Source organism: Chaetomium strumarium (genome assembly GCF_033439665.1).
Source record: "Chaetomium strumarium strain CBS 333.67 chromosome Unknown B0T15scaffold_6, whole genome shotgun sequence".
Classification (NCBI taxonomy): Eukaryota; Fungi; Ascomycota; class Sordariomycetes; order Sordariales; family Chaetomiaceae; genus Chaetomium; species Chaetomium strumarium.
This window is the reverse complement of record NW_026944434.1, coordinates 2,437,396-2,455,728: the sequence shown is the minus strand read 5'-3', so window position 1 is coordinate 2,455,728 and position 18,333 is coordinate 2,437,396. Positions and strand designations below refer to the sequence as shown.

At 54.8% G+C, this 18,333-nt stretch overlaps 8 protein-coding genes across 8 annotated transcripts; 4 read left to right on the top strand and 4 right to left on the bottom strand.

Annotated features, from left to right (window-relative positions):
* Window positions 1-1,063: 1,063 nt before the first annotated feature.
* On the top strand, window positions 1,064-2,989 carry B0T15DRAFT_402338 (uncharacterized protein; the record flags this gene model as incomplete). Its single annotated transcript, XM_062865155.1, has 1 exon — window positions 1,064-2,989. One exon carries the CDS (start codon window positions 1,064-1,066, stop codon window positions 2,987-2,989), a length of 1,926 nt encoding a protein of 641 aa, XP_062719345.1.
* Window positions 2,990-4,167: 1,178 nt separating this feature from the next.
* Window positions 4,168-5,357, top strand: B0T15DRAFT_496105 (uncharacterized protein; the record flags this gene model as incomplete). Its single annotated transcript, XM_062867159.1, has 6 exons — window positions 4,168-4,339; window positions 4,409-4,503; window positions 4,566-4,821; window positions 4,876-4,899; window positions 4,953-5,185; window positions 5,250-5,357. The coding sequence occupies 6 exons, from the start codon at window positions 4,168-4,170 to the stop codon at window positions 5,355-5,357; spliced, it is 888 nt and encodes a 295-aa protein (XP_062719344.1).
* Window positions 5,358-5,586: 229 nt separating this feature from the next.
* On the bottom strand, window positions 5,587-7,277 carry B0T15DRAFT_279212 (uncharacterized protein). The gene is made up of 3 exons (XM_062863556.1): window positions 6,795-7,277; window positions 6,168-6,727; window positions 5,587-6,108 (listed from the first exon to the last, which is right to left on the bottom strand). Exons 1-3 carry the CDS (start codon window positions 6,814-6,816, stop codon window positions 5,731-5,733), a joined length of 960 nt encoding a protein of 319 aa, XP_062719343.1. The 5' UTR covers window positions 6,817-7,277; the 3' UTR covers window positions 5,587-5,730.
* On the bottom strand, window positions 6,825-7,285 carry B0T15DRAFT_496103 (uncharacterized protein; the record flags this gene model as incomplete). Its single annotated transcript, XM_062867158.1, has 3 exons — window positions 6,825-6,970; window positions 7,062-7,153; window positions 7,245-7,285. 3 exons carry the CDS (start codon window positions 7,283-7,285, stop codon window positions 6,825-6,827), a joined length of 279 nt encoding a protein of 92 aa, XP_062719342.1.
* A 250-nt stretch (window positions 7,286-7,535) lies between these two features.
* On the bottom strand, window positions 7,536-8,214 carry B0T15DRAFT_496102 (uncharacterized protein; the record flags this gene model as incomplete). Its single annotated transcript, XM_062867157.1, has 2 exons — window positions 7,536-7,779; window positions 8,150-8,214. 2 exons carry the CDS (start codon window positions 8,212-8,214, stop codon window positions 7,536-7,538), a joined length of 309 nt encoding a protein of 102 aa, XP_062719341.1.
* A 1,484-nt stretch (window positions 8,215-9,698) lies between these two features.
* On the top strand, window positions 9,699-11,852 carry B0T15DRAFT_439176 (peptidase M24, structural domain-containing protein). The gene is made up of 6 exons (XM_062865884.1): window positions 9,699-9,928; window positions 9,983-10,839; window positions 10,897-11,160; window positions 11,225-11,389; window positions 11,452-11,538; window positions 11,609-11,852. Exons 1-6 carry the CDS (start codon window positions 9,883-9,885, stop codon window positions 11,663-11,665), a joined length of 1,476 nt encoding a protein of 491 aa, XP_062719340.1. The 5' UTR covers window positions 9,699-9,882; the 3' UTR covers window positions 11,666-11,852.
* On the bottom strand, window positions 11,853-15,538 carry B0T15DRAFT_576878 (uncharacterized protein; the record flags this gene model as incomplete). Its single annotated transcript, XM_062871044.1, has 9 exons — window positions 11,853-12,299; window positions 12,455-12,746; window positions 12,827-13,334; window positions 13,404-13,901; window positions 14,009-14,232; window positions 14,546-14,592; window positions 14,904-14,930; window positions 15,317-15,324; window positions 15,359-15,538. 9 exons carry the CDS (start codon window positions 15,536-15,538, stop codon window positions 12,041-12,043), a joined length of 2,043 nt encoding a protein of 680 aa, XP_062719339.1. The 3' UTR covers window positions 11,853-12,040.
* Window positions 15,539-15,796: 258 nt separating this feature from the next.
* On the top strand, window positions 15,797-18,316 carry B0T15DRAFT_279110 (uncharacterized protein). Its single transcript, XM_062863555.1, has 3 exons — window positions 15,797-16,458; window positions 16,515-18,066; window positions 18,135-18,316. Exons 1-3 carry the CDS (start codon window positions 16,013-16,015, stop codon window positions 18,222-18,224), a joined length of 2,088 nt encoding a protein of 695 aa, XP_062719338.1. The 5' UTR covers window positions 15,797-16,012; the 3' UTR covers window positions 18,225-18,316.
* Window positions 18,317-18,333: the final 17 nt, after the last annotated feature.

Sequence of the window (18,333 nt, the reverse complement as noted above, 5' to 3'; positions counted from 1 at the left end):
GGGAGCAGTGGGATGGATGGCCGTTAACCGAGCCGTGGGTGATGATCAGTCGTTTCACACACGGAGAAGCGGCAAGGGGACCCGGTGGCGTCAGGGGCTACGGGGCACCCAAACCAGAGCGCTGCCTGTGAGGGTGCAACGCTCACTCTCTTGATGGTCTCCGCGCATCTAACGTTACGCTATTGCGTGCATGTCATTTATGGGACATGGTGCAGGTTTCCGGCCCCACCTGGTTGACTTGATTGTCGCCGGGCGGACGAGGGGTATCAATCTTCCAGAAGGAAGGCTGAGCCTTCGGCTCCTTGACACCGGAAGGCGATGGAGTCCCAACCGGATGGATACGAGATGACGATGAGCATGTGTTTGATGAGAAATATGGGCGGGGCGATCTGTCGTTGTTTCATCGGCATTGCATATCAGGGGTCAATGGTACATACTTTCAGGGGAACGGCGTTCTGGGCTCATAAAGTGGGCGGGCTAGGCGATCCAACGCGTTTTCTAGAAGACGGCAGGGGATGAGAGATTTGATTGTGACGAATATCCGTGGAACTTACAGATACATGTATTGTGGCTTTTGTATATAGAAATCCGTAAATGTTAGCGGTTGCCTGTCTTGGAAGTCAAAACCAGTTATTTCATAAAGTCCAGAGGGTAAACACCTGGTTCGAATGGTCGCCGTGAGCCTCTCTTCAACTTCAACGACTTGTGTGGATGATAAGCTCATAGAACAATGGGACGGTGTGCCAAGCTTCACCTTCAGTGCGCCTTTGGTTCTTCCTGCCCGCATTGATTTGTCATACAGCGAGCGGCCTTTGAGAGGCTTGAACATTCCACGTCCAACATAGCACAGCTAACTGTTGCAGCTTGATCTGCCAGAAATGATTTGAAGAATAAAGATGTGTTACAAGGCAACCTTCCCATGATCTCTGTGTGCGGGTGCATACTGTTCTTCCTTGGATTTGTATCTCAGAGTCTTGCTAACGCTAGTCAACCGCTGTTCCGGGACTGGAGCTCTCTTTCCGTGTTCAACCCCCTCGAGTACAACAACTACCAGTACTTTGCCATGACAACACTGCTGCAACACAGCAACGGCTGGCACCCGGGTGAGAAAGCCATCCACAGTCTGCTCAAGGTGCCCACGTCAGGCCGCCAAAACCCCACAGCTTCTGGCTTGCCCGCTTCGTATGCTCACCGTGTTACCGTATCGTCTCTCCTGGCCGTCGGGACACTGGACGACCAAGGGAGGCCATGGACCTGCATCTGGGGTGGCGAACGCGGCTTTGCACGCGCGGTAGCTCAAGACATTCTCGCCATGCAGAGCCTAGTCAACAAGGCCCATGACCCGGTCGTAGAGGCCCTGCTGGGTAGCGTGGCTGACGGAGAAGTCCTCCAGCCCGAGGACGGCACGACCATGAGCGCTCTGAGCATCGATCTCGAAACCCGGGACCGTGTCAAGCTGGCTGGAAAGATGGTCGTTGGCTCTGTTGCTACGCGACAGGGCGGCGGAGACATCGCGGAAGCACAGCTCGCGATGCTTGTCCAAGAGAGCTTGGGTAACTGCCCAAAGTATCTCAACCGCAAGACCGTCCGCGCCCATGTCCCCTCGCCCCACCTGGTCTCGTCCGCTCTGCCTCTTCCATCAGAAGCCCTGGCTCTGATCCAAAAGGCGGACATGTTCTTCCTCTCATCAACCAACGGGCAGACTATGGACACGAACCATCGTGGAGGCCCCGCGGGGTTCGTGCGCGTCGTGAGCAACTCGCCTATTGAGGACGGAGGGAACGGCGACGGTGTAGTCTTGGTCTACCCAGAATACTCCGGCAACCGTCTCTATCAAACCCTTGGCAACCTGCATATCAACCCACTGGTTGGCATTGTCATCCCTGACTTCGAAACCTCCGATGTCCTGTATCTCACCGGCGAGACACAAGTGCTCGTCGGCTCCTCTGCGGCTGCAATCATGCCGCACACCAGCCTCGCCGTCAAGATCAAGCTCCGTTCGGCGCGCTTCGTCAAAGACGGCCTGTCCTTCCGCGGCACCACAGGGGAGCCCAGCCCGTACAACCCTCCAGTCCGCCGACTAGCGAGCGAACGTCCGCCTTCATTAGTCGAATCAATACAGACCTCCCCCCTTGCAACAGCAACCCTCGTCCGCAGGGAGCCCCTCACACCGAGCATCGCCCGCTTCACCTTCCGCATGCGTCAACAGCATGGCGTGAAGCCGTGCACGTGGCAGGCAGGGCAGCACATAACCCTCTCCTTCGCATCAGAACTCGACATGGGCTGGAGCCACATGAACGACGCCGATCCGCAGAGCTTGAACGACGATTTCGTCCGGACCTTCACCATCTCCAATCCCCCACCGTCAGCACCACTGTCGGCGCGCGAAATGGCGGAAGGCGTCGAGGTACAGCTGACTCTCCGCAGACACGGCGCAGCGACAAACCTGCTCTTCGCCCATCCGCTTCATGCGACGGCTGCGCCGCTGGAGGTGCCGGTGCTGGGAATCGCCGGGGAGGCGCGGTTTCGCATCGCTTCTTCGACAGGTGATCATGCGACTACCAAGAAGGCGGTGTTTGTGGCAGGCGGGATAGGCATCACGCCTCTTTTGGCGCAGGCGCCTGGTTTGTTGGCGGCGTCGTCATCGGGACAAGGGCGGCAGCGCCTTGAGGTGCTATGGAGTCTGCGAGCGGAGGATTTGGTGTTGGCGGTGGATGCATTTGAGTGGATTCCTGGGCTGGGAGACGTGACGAGGGTATTTGTTACGGGCGTCCATGAAGGCAATGGCGATAATGATGCGACGATTGGCAGGCTGAGGAAGCTAGGAGCGCGGGTTGATGTTAGGAGGATCGGACAGGCGGATGTGCTTGAGGTGAGGGATACTGAGAGAGGGACGAGGTATTTTGCTTGCGCCAATCCAAGGTTGCTTATATCGGTAATGGAGTGGCTTGCGGAAGAGGAAGTTGCGTTTGAGAGTTTCGAGTATTGATACCGTAGGGGTGGATGCTCAGGGGCTCAGGGGGTGTTTGGGCTGGGTGTCCTGTTGCCGTGGCCCCGGCAACCGACGGGACAAGGAGACCAGCCTTCGCACCATTCTGAGCGCTCTGAATGAGCAATGAACTTGATTTGTTTTTGCAATTGCCATATACAAACTGTATTCCGGCCGTATAAGCACCATAGAGTCCTATCGGAATGAATCTTAGCTACCGTATGTTTGGTTCCTCTTTGCGGTTGCGAGAGAAGATGAGGGAGCCGGCTCATACACAGTAATAGTACGTACGGCACAGTACTGGTACAGTGCGGTATACAGTTATTGACGACGATATCGGAACACGATTTCCAGCTGCATGTATGTAGCCTGGGAGGCCTCGCATCCAACGGACATTATAAGATTAACTTGGATAAGGTATATCTAAGGTACCTTTCTATCTATGCCGGGCACCTACACTATTGCCTGCTATGTAACCGTAACTAAGCCAGGAATGCTTGGAGGAACCTAGATGAGACTGGCACTGGTGGCACGGCGGCAGTCCTTCGAAAGGAGACCCGATGGTTGACTCAGAACCAACACGGGGTTGTTAGATACCTACAGTGCCCGGGGAAGGCGTTCTGATTACCCTGCTGGATTCATCTGATAAAACCGTTGCGTGAGAGGTTGCGTCTTTTACATCATTTCTGGTCTAAGCTTAACTCTGGCAACGGGCCGCTAATAACAAGATCCGTTCCAGGACCCCCGGTACAGTATGTACTAGCTAAAAAGCCCCGCGCCACCGGCTTAGTTAGTACTTCGTACCCTGAATTAATAACCAACTGGAAGCTCCTCCATCGCTTATACCTAGCCTACCGGTTTGTTCCTCGAACAGACAACCCAACTGACCTGTGCCAAAAATATTCCGACCTTCGTTGACGCCGACAGACTCGCTGCAGATCGGCGGCTGCAACGATTGAAGACGCTCGCTCAACTGATACTGTCGTTGCGCCCGGGCCCCGATAGCGCACGTTTGCCTTCCAGAGCTGTTCGGCATCACACCTGCGGCTCCGATTTCAGACTGCCGTGGCCCCGCATCCTCGGCAGAACCATCACGATCCGAACACGCTTGCGTCACCCGCTGCTATCTGCGAAAGCCCTCGTTCCGACATCGCCGCCGTCAGGCAATATCGATCACGATGACTTCGGGATCCATCGACTCGGGCACGCAAACGCCCAGCGCGCACATCGAGCAGTCACCGCTTGACGGCGCGCAGACACCATATACGTTTCCTACCCACAAGTTGAAGCGACGGCAAACACAGCCAGGAAAGACGCCGCTTGTGCTGGTAGCTTGCGGGTCATTCTCTCGTACGTTTCATCCTTGAGCGTTCTTGTAGCATTCGAAGACAGCCGTTTCTGACGGACTGACCATCCCAGCGATCACCTACCTCCACCTGCGCATGTTTGAGATGGCCTCCGATTTCGTCCGGTTCAACACGGACTTCGAGGTGTGCGCCGGTTATCTATCACCGGTACGGCAATCCGAATTTCCGTTTCGACACACACATGGGTTGGCGCTGACGCATGGCTGCAGGTCAGCGACGCTTACAAGAAGGTGGGGCTGGCCCCCGGCCACCACAGGGTCAACATGTGCTCCCGAGCCGTTGAGCATTCGCCATGGCTCATGGTCGACCCGTACGAGACGGTGAATTGCGATGAGAATGGCCAGCCGCAGTACGTCCCGACCGCTAAGGTCTTGCGGCACTTTGACCACGAGATCAACACGGTGCTGGGAGGTATTGAGGGAACGGACGGGCAAATGAGGAAAGCCCGTATCGCGCTTCTGGCTGGTACGGTTGATTTTGAGAGACGTGGAAATATGCCGCTAACATCACGACTCATAGGTGCCGATTTAGTCATGTCCATGGGTATGTTTGTCCATCACGTATCGGGGACCGCGCAAGCTAACAAGCATCACTAGGCGAGCCCGGCCTCTGGGCGCCAAAGGATCTAGATACGATCCTCGGTCAGTATGGCGCGTTTATCATCGAGCGCTCCGGAACCGATATCGACGAGGCCCTTGCCTCGCTCAGGCAGTACGAGCACAACATCTGGGTGATCAGCCAGGTCATCCAAAACGATATCAGCTCTACGAAAGTGCGCTTGTTCCTGAAGAAGGACCTCAGCGTTCGGTACCTAATCCCAGACCCTGTTGTAGAGGTTTGACATCCCTGCTCCAGAAACTCCCAAGTTTCGTGCACTCACTTATGCATGGCAGTACATCGAGGAGCACGGCCTCTTCCAAGAGCCAAAGCCGAACAAGTCAAGAGACAACACGCCGGATGTCACCGCCGGACCGTCAAATCAAAAGCCTGCCAAGGGCTGAGTGAGCGCGATGCTCACAACAGAGAAGCTGATGATGATAAGCGACACATCGCGAAGCGATGCCGCCTGAAAGGGGACATCTTCTGAATTTTAACGGTGAGAACGATCGTCCAAGACGGCGACGAGTTCTGCCGTCAACACTGTATTACCTCGACACCGGGCTTTGAGATACCCCGAGACGTATCAGATGGGAGGCGTTCGTGGCTTTGGGAAGCCGTTCGCGGCTGCAGAAGGGCGCCGAGCCCGCGTTGCATTTTACGTACATGGAAAGACAGACCGCTGCCATAATGGCTTGCGCCTTGTCGATTCCACTATCTGGGTATTGGTATGCGGTCATAGACAGGTGCTTCCTCGGCAGAGGGGCGTTTATGGACCTAATCAATCCTGACGATGGTCATGAGTTCACATCTACGCGTTGAGTTCGTTGATGACATCATTGTTATTTTTGCAAGCATGGCATGGTTGAGCGGGCTGTCGGCGCCTGTGGCTTGCATCCGCGCAGCGGGAACATGCAAGCAGGGACGTCCGGCTCCCGTACTCTGGAAAGGGCCACCGCGCCTCGCCAGAATAGCCTGGAAGGTCACCCATGCCATTTTCTTGGTCGAGTTGAGATCATCGGGAAACTTGTACGGCCAACGACTGGTTGCTTGGACAGCCTTCGACCTGCAGGATGCGAGCTTTTCGTCCTTGTGCTGAAATGGGCTCAGCTGCTTGATATCGTCCGCAGCACGAGTGAGGGCCGCTTGGATTCGCTGCCAACCCATTGTCAATCAACGCGCATTGCATTGTGCGCTCGTCTGCTGGTACTTACATCCTGGTACTTGGAATGACTGCCTTTCAGCGATGTCTCGATCTCTAGCTGCGAGAAGTACACCATGCCACGGCTGTCGCCATCGGACCAGCACTTGATGCCATCGTAGAGGCGCTGAAGTCTGCGAAGCATCGAATCGAGATGGTCCTTGCGATACGGGAGGACTGCCTCGTCCAACCACCGGCGCAGTCTAGGAATGCCCGTGTATAGCTTCGATGGGAAACCTGGCATCGGTTTCTTTCTTTTCAAGAGGTCGCGGAACGCTGTGGCACAGACTGGGAAGACTTCAATGGAGCCATCGTACTTCTCCTTGTGGTGCTCAGCGAGGCGGGCCAGCTTCCTCTGGCGCCGGCCAAAGTCCGTACGGATCCGCTTCTTGATGTACTGGTTGCGGATGAAGACGCAACGGTACTTCCGCCGGCTTTCAAGTCTTGCTAGGGCGCAGTCGAGTTGAGCTGCGTAGTTAGAGAGATTCTTCCTCAACGTGAGTTGCTTGCCCCCAGCTCGCGTCAAATCCCTCCGCTTGTTTCTCATTTTCTGTACCTTGTTTCGCTGGTTCTCTGAAGGAGACTTAGCTACCAGACACCTCCCAGAGAGAAAGACGAGTCAGGCGGGTTTACTACTTACTGTCGCCTTTAAGGGCGTCCATCTTGTCCTTCAGATTTGCGCATTTTTGGTCATGGACTCCAGCTTCCGCTCGGCCTTCTTCAGAAGCTTGTGCGCCTCATTGCATTTGGTTGAGACGGACTTGATCTCCTCGGCGTCCTCCTGAAACCCAGCATCTTCTCTTGCGTCCTTGCAGCCTTTGCAAAAAGGCATCGCAATCCATGTCATCCATCTTTGTGACCATAACACAGAAACTGTCCTTTCTGTACTTGCCGTCAAGCTGCATACGAAGCTCTTGCTGATTGCTCATCAGTTTGGCGCCCGTCTTTTCGTCAACTGCGCGAATGGCAGGAGTCACTATGGCCGTGACCGAGAGCTCCCTGTAGTACCCTTCCGCTAAGCAGCGCGGTCCTCCACCTAAACCGAGGCTGTCACTTTTGTAGAAGGCCGAAAGCCCGAAGGTGTTCGTACCATGTCTGAGAGCCCTGGAAGATCCACCAGAACAACCCCATGCTTGAGAATCTCAGCTTTCACATAGATGCGAACCTCCTTGATGAGAGGCCAGGCCGTAATACCTTCCGCAGTTGGCGTCGAATCAAGATACTGTTTCACATCCGCAGCAAAGTCATCCAAGTCTGATGAGTGTATGGTTATGGTTTCGCCCAGCAGGTTGACAATGTCGTGGTGCTCAGCCAGGACCGACTCGACCGTGTAGACGCGATCCTCGAGCTCATTTTCGTCGAGTCCCCAAACCGCGCATACCTAGTGGATGCCTCTGGAGATGATGTCGGTGAATTCCTCGATTGCCCGGAAACGCTCCTCTTCATCTTCAAACTCCTCGTCCCTGATCTCCTTATGCTCGGCCACGGCATCCAGGACGTCTTCAAGCTCATTGACTACGTCGTCCTTGCTGCGGAAAGTGACCTCGGCCCTGAACTCGCGGCCCTCAGTGTCATCGTAGTTCCATGCGATCCGACACACAGTTGCTGTGGCCGCTTCGGTGCTGCTGGAAGGAAATAGTTCGGGATACTCGAGGGGAGCATTTAGCAGCGAGGTTTTGCCTGCTCCTGTGGCGCCTGCAACCGCCCACTAAAATCTCGAGGCCTTTATTTGCTTCTTCCAATTCCGCTATTAGGTGTCAGCCTTGAACGGGGCGCTGTATAAGGCAAAATAAGAAAGGGAAACTCAACCTATCTCCTTCATCCAGTCACGAATTTCATTGCCGCCCATCAGATTAAATGCTGCACTGTGGCGAGAACTCATGCAGGCTATGCCTTCTCCGAGTTGGTCGCAAAAGTTGATCAGCATAAGTGAAGGCATCATCGGTTGCCTTTTGATTCAATGACACTCTGGCATGGATATCGTCTTTAGCGCACTGAAGCCACGCAAAGCTAGGGGCGGCCTGCTCCGCAGTCGAGTTATTTGAAGCTCTGTTCTCCATGACGGTGAGAAGTGCTGCAGCCCGTTCGACTCCAACCTTTGGGCGAGTTAGCTCTAGGTTCCGATCAAAGAAGGCAGACGCCTTAGTGAATGAGGATGGCACTCGAAATTGGAAAGAGTATTCAAGTTTTCCATTCGCGAACAACAACCTCAAAATGCTAAGAACAGAACATAGGAGCAAGATCAAGGGAAGGTTTTACAGAAATCGTTTGCGGAAGCAAATAGTATAAAACACGAATACCATAAAACCATACGGAGCTTTACAGATGGGCGAGACTGAGAATAGACCTGGATTCATACATGTACCGCTCTGAAAAGGCCGAGTCACCGAGCCTTAGTGAGTGCAGTCGGTAGATCGTAGATGCTGCAGGAAAGTGGCGAGAAGGAGAAGTGATCTGATGTTAGAGACTGAGATGTTGGATGTCAACCGAAGAAGCTGAAGAGGGGAGAAAAAAGTGGGAAATGGTGCTGGGAAGAAAGCACACCAAATGAAGCTGGATGAGAGAAAGAAAGTGTGAGAGGAGAAAGGTGGTAGAAGGAGCTGACAATTGAGAGGAAGTAGAAGGATAAATTGAGTAGCAGGTTAGTCGGTCGATGGGATGGCCCCCATTCCCGTAGTTCACTTGATGAAGCCAGTTGTCGAAGAAGAACCAGCAAGACGGAGGAGAAGTTACCTATCTAAGGCTGAATAAACTTAATCACATCTTAATACCAGCTTTAGGCGTCACCAGTTTACCATACCGGGAGAAACCTAGGGTTTGGGTAAACAGTCAACTCTCATCTGCTCACATCAGTGAGTTGGAAACGGAGACCCGAAGGGGGGGGGGGACCTGATGCGCACCTAATGTACATGAACCCAAAGACTCGCAGCTGATGTTGCAGTGTGCAGAGAGGTCAGAGGCATACAAGCGGTCTGAATATGCCCACCTAAGCCAGGGAACTGGCTTATATGTGGGAGGGCTTGAAAGCCATACTGAACATAAAGACCACAAAGGTCATTAGTGGTTCAACAGCTGAGCTCGTCTTTACAAAACTCAGGCTCTCTGCTTGTGCGTCTCCGCAATATGGAACGGACAGAGTAAACAAAAGGGGCCGAAACGGGAAACAAACGGATAATGCCGGGTGCCATTAACTCTCACATATTCTGGCATAACACTGTACTATGTAGTTGCAGTGTCATTCTCCATCCATGTGCGTCTCTCACTTGCCCGCGTCCTAGCCCGAAGGTTCCCTGGTTGTTCCCTACCAGCGGCATCCTGCGTTCGAATCGGAACCGCGGTCACGGTCGTCATCCGGGGCATGCCGCCACCCACACACGGCTTTCGAACGCAAAGATTCAAGATTCGTCGACAAGATGCTGCTTGGGTGGTAGCGACTGGAACAGCTCGGTGAAGAGACCCTTCGTTTGAAGTCCTCATGCTTGCAGGTGGATGTCTAGTTAGGAAGCTGGGGTAAGAGGGAAGCATGGACGGTCGTACGAGTCGTAAAGCCAATCATAGCCGCTATATCGGAGAAACTGTGGAGTACATCTGCTCCGTGCTCGGGTTCTCCATCCACTTCTTTCTCACCCTCTCCAGTCTCTAATTCTCAACAGCCAAGGAGGCCACGACCCAAAACTCAATCGTTGTGATATCTGTAAAGCGCTGGTTCTTGGCTTGTCAATGTCGACATGGGATCCAGAAGTCCAGAGTATGACGGTCGCAGGAACTTTCATGGTACGTGACCGCCTTTTGGCCTAGATTTGAGCTGTATGTGCTCATTCGCATCAGGCGACTCATTTGAATGGCATGAATCGGAGCTTGTGGGGGGCGGAGAGCCGCGAGGCTCACACATGGGCCGCGACGGAGATGGTCGCTTCGGAGATAATGGGGCCGGCGAAGACGATGAGAGCGACAGCGACGGCGAGGGTGAACATGAGGGCCAGGGCGGTGAAGTAAGGCTGGCATCAGCAGCGGCTTCGCTCTCTACCGAAGCTGCAGCCACGCAAAAGAAACGTAAGCGGCCCAACAGGAAGCGGCCCAAGAAGAAGAACAAGGGAGGTCTCAAGCAGTCGTCGCCGCCGAGAGTCCCGCTGAGCCAGCTGTTTCCATCCGGCGAATACCCCGTGGGTGAAGTTCAAAGCTACCGCGATCAGCCTGCAGATTTGGCTGTGGAAGACCATTGCACCGTGCGGACAACGTCTGCCGAGTTGCGCTACAACAGCCGGCAACGTCACTGGGAGGATGAAACGTTCGTCCAGAACTACCGCAAAGCGGCTGAGGTGCACCGCCAGACTCGCCGTTGGGTGCAAGAGACAGCCAAGCCAGGCCAGACTCTCCAGGACATTGCGGTAGGGATCGAGGACAGTGTCCGGGCCCTGCTGGATAATGCCGGCTTGGGCCCCGGAGACGGTCTCAAGTCCGGCATGGGCTTCCCCACCGGTCTCTGCCTCAATCATCAGGTCGCGCACTATACGCCCAACCCCGGCCAGAAGCCGGTCGTGCTGCAGCAGCAAGATGTCCTGACGGTTGACTTTGGCGTACATATCAACGGCTGGATCGTCGATAGCGCCTTCACCATGGCGTTTGACCCGACGTATGACAACCTGTTGGCCGCGGTCAAGGATGCCACCAACACTGGTGTCAAGGTAGCAAACCCCCCATGAAGAGTTGGCTGCACTCGGTACTCACGACAGGTTTCACAGACTGCCGGCGTCGACGTGCGCATCAGCGACGTCAGCGCGGCCATCCAAGAGGCAATGGAAAGCTACGAGGTCGAGATCCGCGGCAAGACCTATCCCGTCAAGCCCATCCGGAACCTCTCTGGCCACAACATAGCGCAGTACCATATCCACGGCGGCAAGTCCATCCCGTTTGTGAAGAACAGGGACCAAACCAAGATGGAAGAGGGAGAGGTGTTCGCCATCGAGACGTTTGGCTCCACAGGCCGCGGCTACATTGTTGACGATGTGAGTCTTCCCGCCTATCCGGAATTAGAGATCAAATGTTGATTCTGGCTGCCCAAACTACTAGGTGGGCGTCTACGGGTATGGCCTCAACAACGATGCCCCGCTGAACGTGCCGGTCTCGCTCTCCTCTGCCAAGCGACTGCACAAGACCATCAGGGAGAATTTCGGCACCATTGTCTTCTGCCGGCGCTATCTCGAGCGTCTCGGCGTGGAGAAGTATCTGGCCGGGGTAAGTTCCGGGCTGTTGCGTGGTATCGGTTGGTGAGTCGATGACTGACAGAAACGTGACAGATGAACTGCCTCGTCGCGAATGGCATTGTTGAGGAATACCAACCTCTGATGGACATTAAAGGGTCGTACTCGGCCCAATTCGAGCATGTAGGTCTATTCTTTATTTGGTCTTTTGTTATGGGACAACATGGGGGACTAACATATTCCTGCCGGTCAGACCTTCCTCCTTCGTGAGACTCACAAGGAGGTCTTCAGTCGTGGAGACGACTATTAAATTGGTATAGCTCAGTTACGGAATGGCGTTGCGGGTTTGCAGGTTCTGCAGTTTTTGTGTCTCGTGCTTGTCCCTTGGTGTTGGTTTTTTCCCCCTACAGGGGTTGTTTCCCAGCACTGTTACGCGAATGCGGAGGGGCCTCACATAGCATGACTGAAATTGATCTCGGTGTGAAATACATTTGGCGTGTGCAGTAGTCCCGAGCTTTGTTTGTTGTCCCCGAGTCGAGGCTTTCTATTCATCTACCGCAAACACGAAAGGCTAACCCCAGTTTGCCGACCGATTCAACATCCAACAGGACCTCTAAAGGGCACAGATAGAGTATAGGGGCTCACAAAAGGTTCCATGTGGTCAAAAGCTGGTAACCCCAATCCGCTAAGTAGCCGACCTTTTCAAGTCCTCTGCCGGCACATTATCCCTTCGTCCAAGCAATCCTCGGGGGAGCTTCCGGCGGTATGTCTCACTGCGTTTCCACTGCCCGTGACGATGGGCGGCGCTCTCTTCAAGCCGACCCTTGAAACTCCAATCTTGCCTCTCCGTCCCGTCCTCCTCTCTCATTGCGCCCCCCGGCGCGTTGTGGTGCTCTGTTTCGGACATGCGGTTGGTGTTGCCGAGCAAGGCCACCGCCATGCACCTATCTCGCATCGCAAGCCTTGAAATGACGGCTGCAAGTACACTTCTGGGCGCAACCCGGGTGCTCTCCATGGGAGGCAACCGAGGAGAGTCGCTTTCTATCTGCCTCGCTTGGAAGACCCGATCTGAAATAGGTGATCTCGGAGCATGGCTCACCAATTGCCCGCCAGGTACTCTCTCACAAACGTCGTTGGCCACTCGGCGTAAGTGTTATACTCAGGAGGCAGTGCGTTGACAACTCGCTCCATCCATGCGATGCAGCTCTTCGCACGGTAGGCGAACCGCCACCCAAGCTTGCCCAGCGCCATGTGGCCGATGGCAAACTCGATGAGGATGAAGTGCAAGAGGAGGAGCTGACCGCCGTGGTTGCTGGCGTCTGTCAACGAGAGGAAGTCTTCGTTGCTCGCGTGGAATACTAGGGTATACTGAGCGGCGAACTGGGCAAAGGCTGGACGCAGCTGTCAGCTGTAGTGCATACAAGAATAGGGCGGGCTCGGTGAAAGCTAGGTCAGGTAGTTAGCGACAGACCTTCAGCCGCGGACCACATCGCTAACTTTGCGATGCGTTCTGTCGAAGCAATGAGCCGGATCTCTAGCGGGCTTGTGCATAGGGGAGCCAGTGCCCGCAGTGACTTCAGGAAGTCATCAATCACGACTTCTTGGTCTCGCCGCAGCGCGAACCCTCCTGGTCCGAGAGCCCTCCTAACGCTCTGAGAGTAGCCCGCCTGGGTGAACTCCTGGAAGAGCGAATCTCTGAAAGACAGCAGCGATTCTTTGGCGATGAGGTGGCAGCCCTTGATCATTGACATGAACTCGTTCATTCCATCAGGCATGCACGAGGCCTGGAAGGCCAGTGCCATCATGGCACCAAACCGGGCGTCGCCCTCGGCGGCGGACCGGGCAGGCGTGCTCAGGGCCTGGTTCAGACATTGAATGGCTTTGACACGGTGAGACAGCGCCTGGGCCGAGAAGTCGGCGCCATAGATGGTGAGATGCGAGGCGGCCATTCCCAGCATAGCATGCATCAAGTAATCATACTACGGGCTCGGCAGTCAGCACTTACAGTTTGTCTGTAGGAAGGGCACGGAGGACACTAGGGAACAGACAGTGTGCGACATCGTAGCCACGCTGCCCCATATGTGGTCGCCAAAGATGGGCAGCGGCGGATACCCGGCGACAAGGAAGTGATGGAAGAAGCGCATGTCGGCGTGGGTGAAGAAGGTTGGGCTCGACTGGAGCGGAGCTGATGGCGAACTGATCACGGATAATGCGGCCTCGTCCGATGCCGAGAGGCCCGGCGCCGACTGGGACCGGCCGTCCGGGTACTTGCAGACAAGGCCGATGCGAGTGCAGTTGGAGCATTCTGGCCGGGTCTCCTGGCATTTGACTTTCCTTCGCTTGCAGTTAAAGCAACCCCGACGCGATTTGGTGTGTCCCTTTCTCGGGATCGGCCTTCGACGAGGTGGCATATTCAGTTCTGTGACCGATGCGGGCGGAGTTTCGGTGGTGGATGCCGGCGGGCCCGAGTCAGGGGAGGCGGCTCCGTCCGGCGAACTCGCAGTTTCCATGATCATCATCATCCTCGGATTCGCCGCATGTGCTGTCTGCCCCGGATCGGACTCGTCCATCAGAATGTCTTCTAAGGGGGCTTAGGATTACTGGTTGAGGACGGCTGAAGCCTTTTGAGATCTTCCGGTCTCGTGCAGCTTACGTTGAGGCTGTCGTAAAGGCCTAAGGGGGTTTTGTCAGCTCCCGGGTTGGATAAGGCGCCGACGCGTGGCATTGGAGGCCATAAGCCACTCCCGTCCTGCGCGGAAAGCGGAAAGGCTAATCCAAGCCAGCGCCGCTTGACGCCCGAATTTCCGATTCGTTCGTGAACGAAGATGTCACGCGTCCCGACACTGTCAGCATCGGAGGGCAGCGGGCTGTGCAAAGCTGGTTTATGTACAGTCGGGTCTACAGTACTACTGTTATTCCGTAGTGTAGTCGCACCCAACTGGGCTTTCATGTCACATCTTACTGCGTATTGACAGAACACCGCCACCTAAAGTATGGATTACGTAATACAGTTCGACCCTTGAATGATTAGCGCCTGACTTGAACGACCAGGAAAAGCCCCCAGCATTTCAGCCCCTGTCGCTTGTTCCGCGCTAACAATCATTCAGGGTTTAAACTGTACACTACCGTTGCAATGTGGGTCTAGCGGGCTTGTCGGGGCGACCCGGCTATTCGCACACTCATGTCGCACATAGATGCAACTTGCACTCTACCACGTATCTACGAAATACATAGGGACTAAACGCGCAGATAAAATAGCGTGCATTACTAACAGCTCTAGGCTCCATTGCTTCTCCAAGCAATTCAGCTAGTTTTAAGCGGTCTGGCAATACTTATATATACTTGTCTTCTAGCAAGTTATGGTTTATGTTTTGGCTGGTCGAGGTGGTGAGCGAGGGTTAGGGGTATGTAGTACAGTATTGTCTGCAAGCGTGAGGAAATTGCGTACAAAATTTGGGGTGGTTTGACTCTCTGGCGCCCACCTATATTGTTGCATGATGTACGATTAGGCGACATGGGTGTGCGTAGGCTTGTCGTGAGTAACTTACATGGTAACGTTCTGGTTTTCACCAAGACTGGCCTTGAGAAAGCAGTAGGCAGCCTCATCCTTCGAGTAGTGCTCTTAATGCTGATACTAACTAAGTTACAGAAAGAATATTTGCTGATCTCTTCTTCTGAATCGAGGTCTCTTGTTGGGACTATTTCAGCGGAAATACGAAGTATATACCTTAAGTAAGTGCAGAAATGATTAATTACGTGGACGCATCCTGACTTTTACGGAATATTTCCATCTTGGCATTGATACCCCGTAAGATTGTAGGTCTATTTGCTTCTCGAAGCGCACTCATCTTCATTGGGAAAGCCTTCCGATTTGTGCAGCACCTAGATGTATTGAAAGAGGCCCTGATGTGTCCTGTGACGGATACCGTAGTTGTTCCCGTGGTGACGTGTAATTACATACATTAGTTGCTGCCATACCCAGAAGTGGTCGATTTAAGCTCACCCATCCGACGTCATCGGCCGCTTGGCCCAAGTGACACCGCCTCTGGGCTGTCGAGCGGTGGCCCACATGCCGGAGCTGTCCGACCACCGGAACCTCCCATGTGACGAACAGTACTTCGTCATACTCAAGAATCATGGACGGAAGAGTGTTGCCATCTTCCAAGTTATTGACCTCACACATTGCGCACTGTACGCATAAGCTGCTCAAATGGTCGAGTTTCATCCACCTAGCCTTGATCGTTTTATTAGTTTCTATCAAACCACCTTAATTGGCTGCGCTGCATGTGCCCAGCACTCAGAACCCTGGAACCACTTCCTAGTAGTACTGCTCCTTTCTAAACCACCATAAACTTTCTCGAGTCATCATTCCGCGATAAACTGCAACGGAACCTAGTCTGTTCCACATTGGTCATCTATTTCACCGCGAAAGTTCCTGTGGCCACCCCAACTGGCATTTGAAAGCAGCGGACCGAGGCCAGTCGTCGGTGTGCGCGCCGTGTGCCGAGGCTTCAACGAACAAGACACGCCACGAGCCTCCGCTAAAGCTTACATCGGTCGATCTGCGCAGCAAGACGCGCTCCATATCAACTGCGCCAACGCCGGCTGAAAAGTTCCTAGCTCCAAGTGTCGACATCGTCTGTGTAGAGCTGCAAAGATGCCGCACACATACGCCACGGGACCAACCCCGTTGCACAAGGTGCAAAAGCCTCCTTACACAGTCGAAGCATCGGGCTTTCGGCCGGTCGAGAGCGAGACGATCCCGCGACGGCATCCCAAGGCAAAATATGGCCTGATTGAGCGACCGGCTCCCGATGTCAACACCACCTTCGACCTTCTCAAGCGCAGTGCAGAGCTCTACAGCAACGAGCCCGCCGTGGGCAGCCGGAAGCTGATCAAGACTCACAAAGAAGAGAAGAAGATCCCCAAGGTCGTCGACGGTCAAACGAAGGAGGTCGAGAAAGAATGGACATACTACGAACTCTCAAATTACTCGTACATGACGTACAAAGAATACTTTGCCATGGTGCTGCAAGTGGGTGCTGGCTTGAGGAAGCTGGGGTTGTCTCCAAAGGATAGGTTGCACATTTTTGCCACTACGAGGTGAGCTACCCTAATCGTGTCGCATTTCCAAGCATTCGTACTGACTGGCTTGGTAGTCCTCAATGGCTGGCAATGGCGCATGCGTGCTCCTCGCAGTCTATGGCCATAGTTACAGCATACGACACTCTCGGCGAGAGTGGCGTCGAGCACTCGCTAGTGCAGAGCAAGGCAAACGCCATGTTTGTCGATCCTCACCTCTTCAAGACAATAAGGAACCCACTCAAGAAGGCAGAATCGGTCAAGGTCTTGGTGTACAACGAGGCTAGTCACCTGCCCGTTTCCGAGGCCGAACTCGAGGAGTTCAAGTCCTCCTACCCGGAACTCACCGTTCTGTCGTTCGAAGAGCTTCGCGCTCTTGGCGAAGACAACCCGACAGAGCCTGTGTTGCCTGGTCCGGAAGAGTTATACTGCATCATGTACACCTCGGGGAGCACCGGCCCGCCGAAAGGTGTCCCCGTGTCCCACGCCGGCTTCGTCGCTGCCGTGGCGGGCCTGTACACCGTTATGGAAGAGGCTGTCAGCCACCGCGAGTACGTCCTGGCATACCTGCCGCTAGCTCACATCTTTGAGCTGGTGCTCGAGAATCTGGTCATTTTTGTCGGTGCCACCCTCGGGTACGGCCACCCGCGGACTCTCGCAGATACAAGCATGCGTAACTGTCATGGTGACATGCGCACCTTTGCACCGACTGTCATGGTTGGCGTCCCTCAGATATGGGAAACCGTTAAGAAAGGCATCGAAAGCAAAGTCAACTCTTCCGGCGCGGTCACCCGCACGCTCTTCTGGTCCGCCGTCAGCCTGAAATCCTTCCTCGTCCGGAACGGGCTCCCCGGCGCCGGCATCCTCGATCGCCTTGTGTTTTCCAAAGTCCGCGAAATGACCGGAGGCCGGCTGCGCTTCATTGTCAACGGTGCAAGCGGCATCGCAGCCCCAACCTTGCACTTCATGTCGATGGTGGTCGCGCCCATGCTCAACGGCTACGGCCTGACTGAGACCTGCGGCAACGGCGCGCTCGGCTGCCCCTTGCAGTGGACGCCCGACGCAATCGGGCCCATTCCCGCTGCGGTCGAGGTCAAGCTCGTCTCCCTCCCAGACCTGGACTATTCCACTGCGGCCACCCCGCCGCAGGGAGAGATCCTCATTCGCGGCGCGCCGGTACTCAAGGAGTACTTTGAGAACCCCGAGGAAACAGCCAAGGCAGTCACACCCGACGGGTGGTTCCGCACGGGCGACATCGGCCAGTTCGACGCCGATGGCCATGTCCGCGTCATCGACCGCGTCAAGAACTTGGTCAAGCTCCAGGGCGGCGAGTACATCGCGCTGGAGAAGCTGGAAGCCATCTACCGCGGCGTCGGGTATGTGCAGAACATCATGGTGCACGGGGACAGCTCGAACCCCCGGCCGATTGCGATTGTGGTGGCGAACGACAAGGCGCTGGCTAAGAAAGCCCGGGAGTTAGGCGTCGAGGAGAAAGGGATGCATACCGACAAGAGGGTGAGGGGTGCGGTGCTCAAGGCGCTGCAGGATGTGGCGAAGAAGGAGAACCTCAGCGCCATGGAGACGGTGGCTGGGGTGGTGATTGTTGATGAAGAGTGGACGCCCGCGAATGTGAGTGCTTACCAGTTTCTCTGCTTGTGCTTAGAGCCGAGAGCTATGAATTGCTAACGCCGTAATAGGGCCTTGTGACGGCCACGCAAAAGATCAATCGAAAGACAATCAGAGAGAAGTACGAAAAGGAGATCAAGGATTGCATGGCTGGGAAATAGTTGAAACAGGATGGTCGTTGCATCTGGTCGTTGGGATTTGTATGATGATGTTCGTCTGGGTATGACCATTATTGGGTTTGGCGGAGTTGTGCTGAGCCTGATGGTCTAG

Bases quoted from the DNA above. Each gene is read 5' to 3' on its own strand.
- B0T15DRAFT_279212 (XM_062863556.1), bottom strand. From the start codon at position 6,816: ATGGACGCCCTTAAAGGCGACA. The intron at 6,728-6,794 runs GTAAGTAGTAAA...AGTCTCCTTCAG, and splicing joins GGACGCCCTTAAAGGCGACA to AGAACCAGCGAAACAAGGTA. The intron at 6,109-6,167 runs GTAAGTACCAGC...ATGGGTTGGCAG, and splicing joins GTCATTCCAAGTACCAGGAT to CGAATCCAAGCGGCCCTCAC.
- B0T15DRAFT_279110 (XM_062863555.1), top strand. From the start codon at position 16,013: ATGCCGCACACATACGCCACGGGACCAACCCCGTTGCACAAGGTGCAA. The intron at 16,459-16,514 runs GTGAGCTACCCT...CTGGCTTGGTAG, and splicing joins CACATTTTTGCCACTACGAG to TCCTCAATGGCTGGCAATGG. The intron at 18,067-18,134 runs GTGAGTGCTTAC...ACGCCGTAATAG, and splicing joins AAGAGTGGACGCCCGCGAAT to GGCCTTGTGACGGCCACGCA.
- B0T15DRAFT_439176 (XM_062865884.1), top strand. From the start codon at position 9,883: ATGGGATCCAGAAGTCCAGAGTATGACGGTCGCAGGAACTTTCATG. The intron at 9,929-9,982 runs GTACGTGACCGC...CATTCGCATCAG, and splicing joins CGGTCGCAGGAACTTTCATG to GCGACTCATTTGAATGGCAT. The intron at 10,840-10,896 runs GTAGCAAACCCC...CAGGTTTCACAG, and splicing joins CCACCAACACTGGTGTCAAG to ACTGCCGGCGTCGACGTGCG.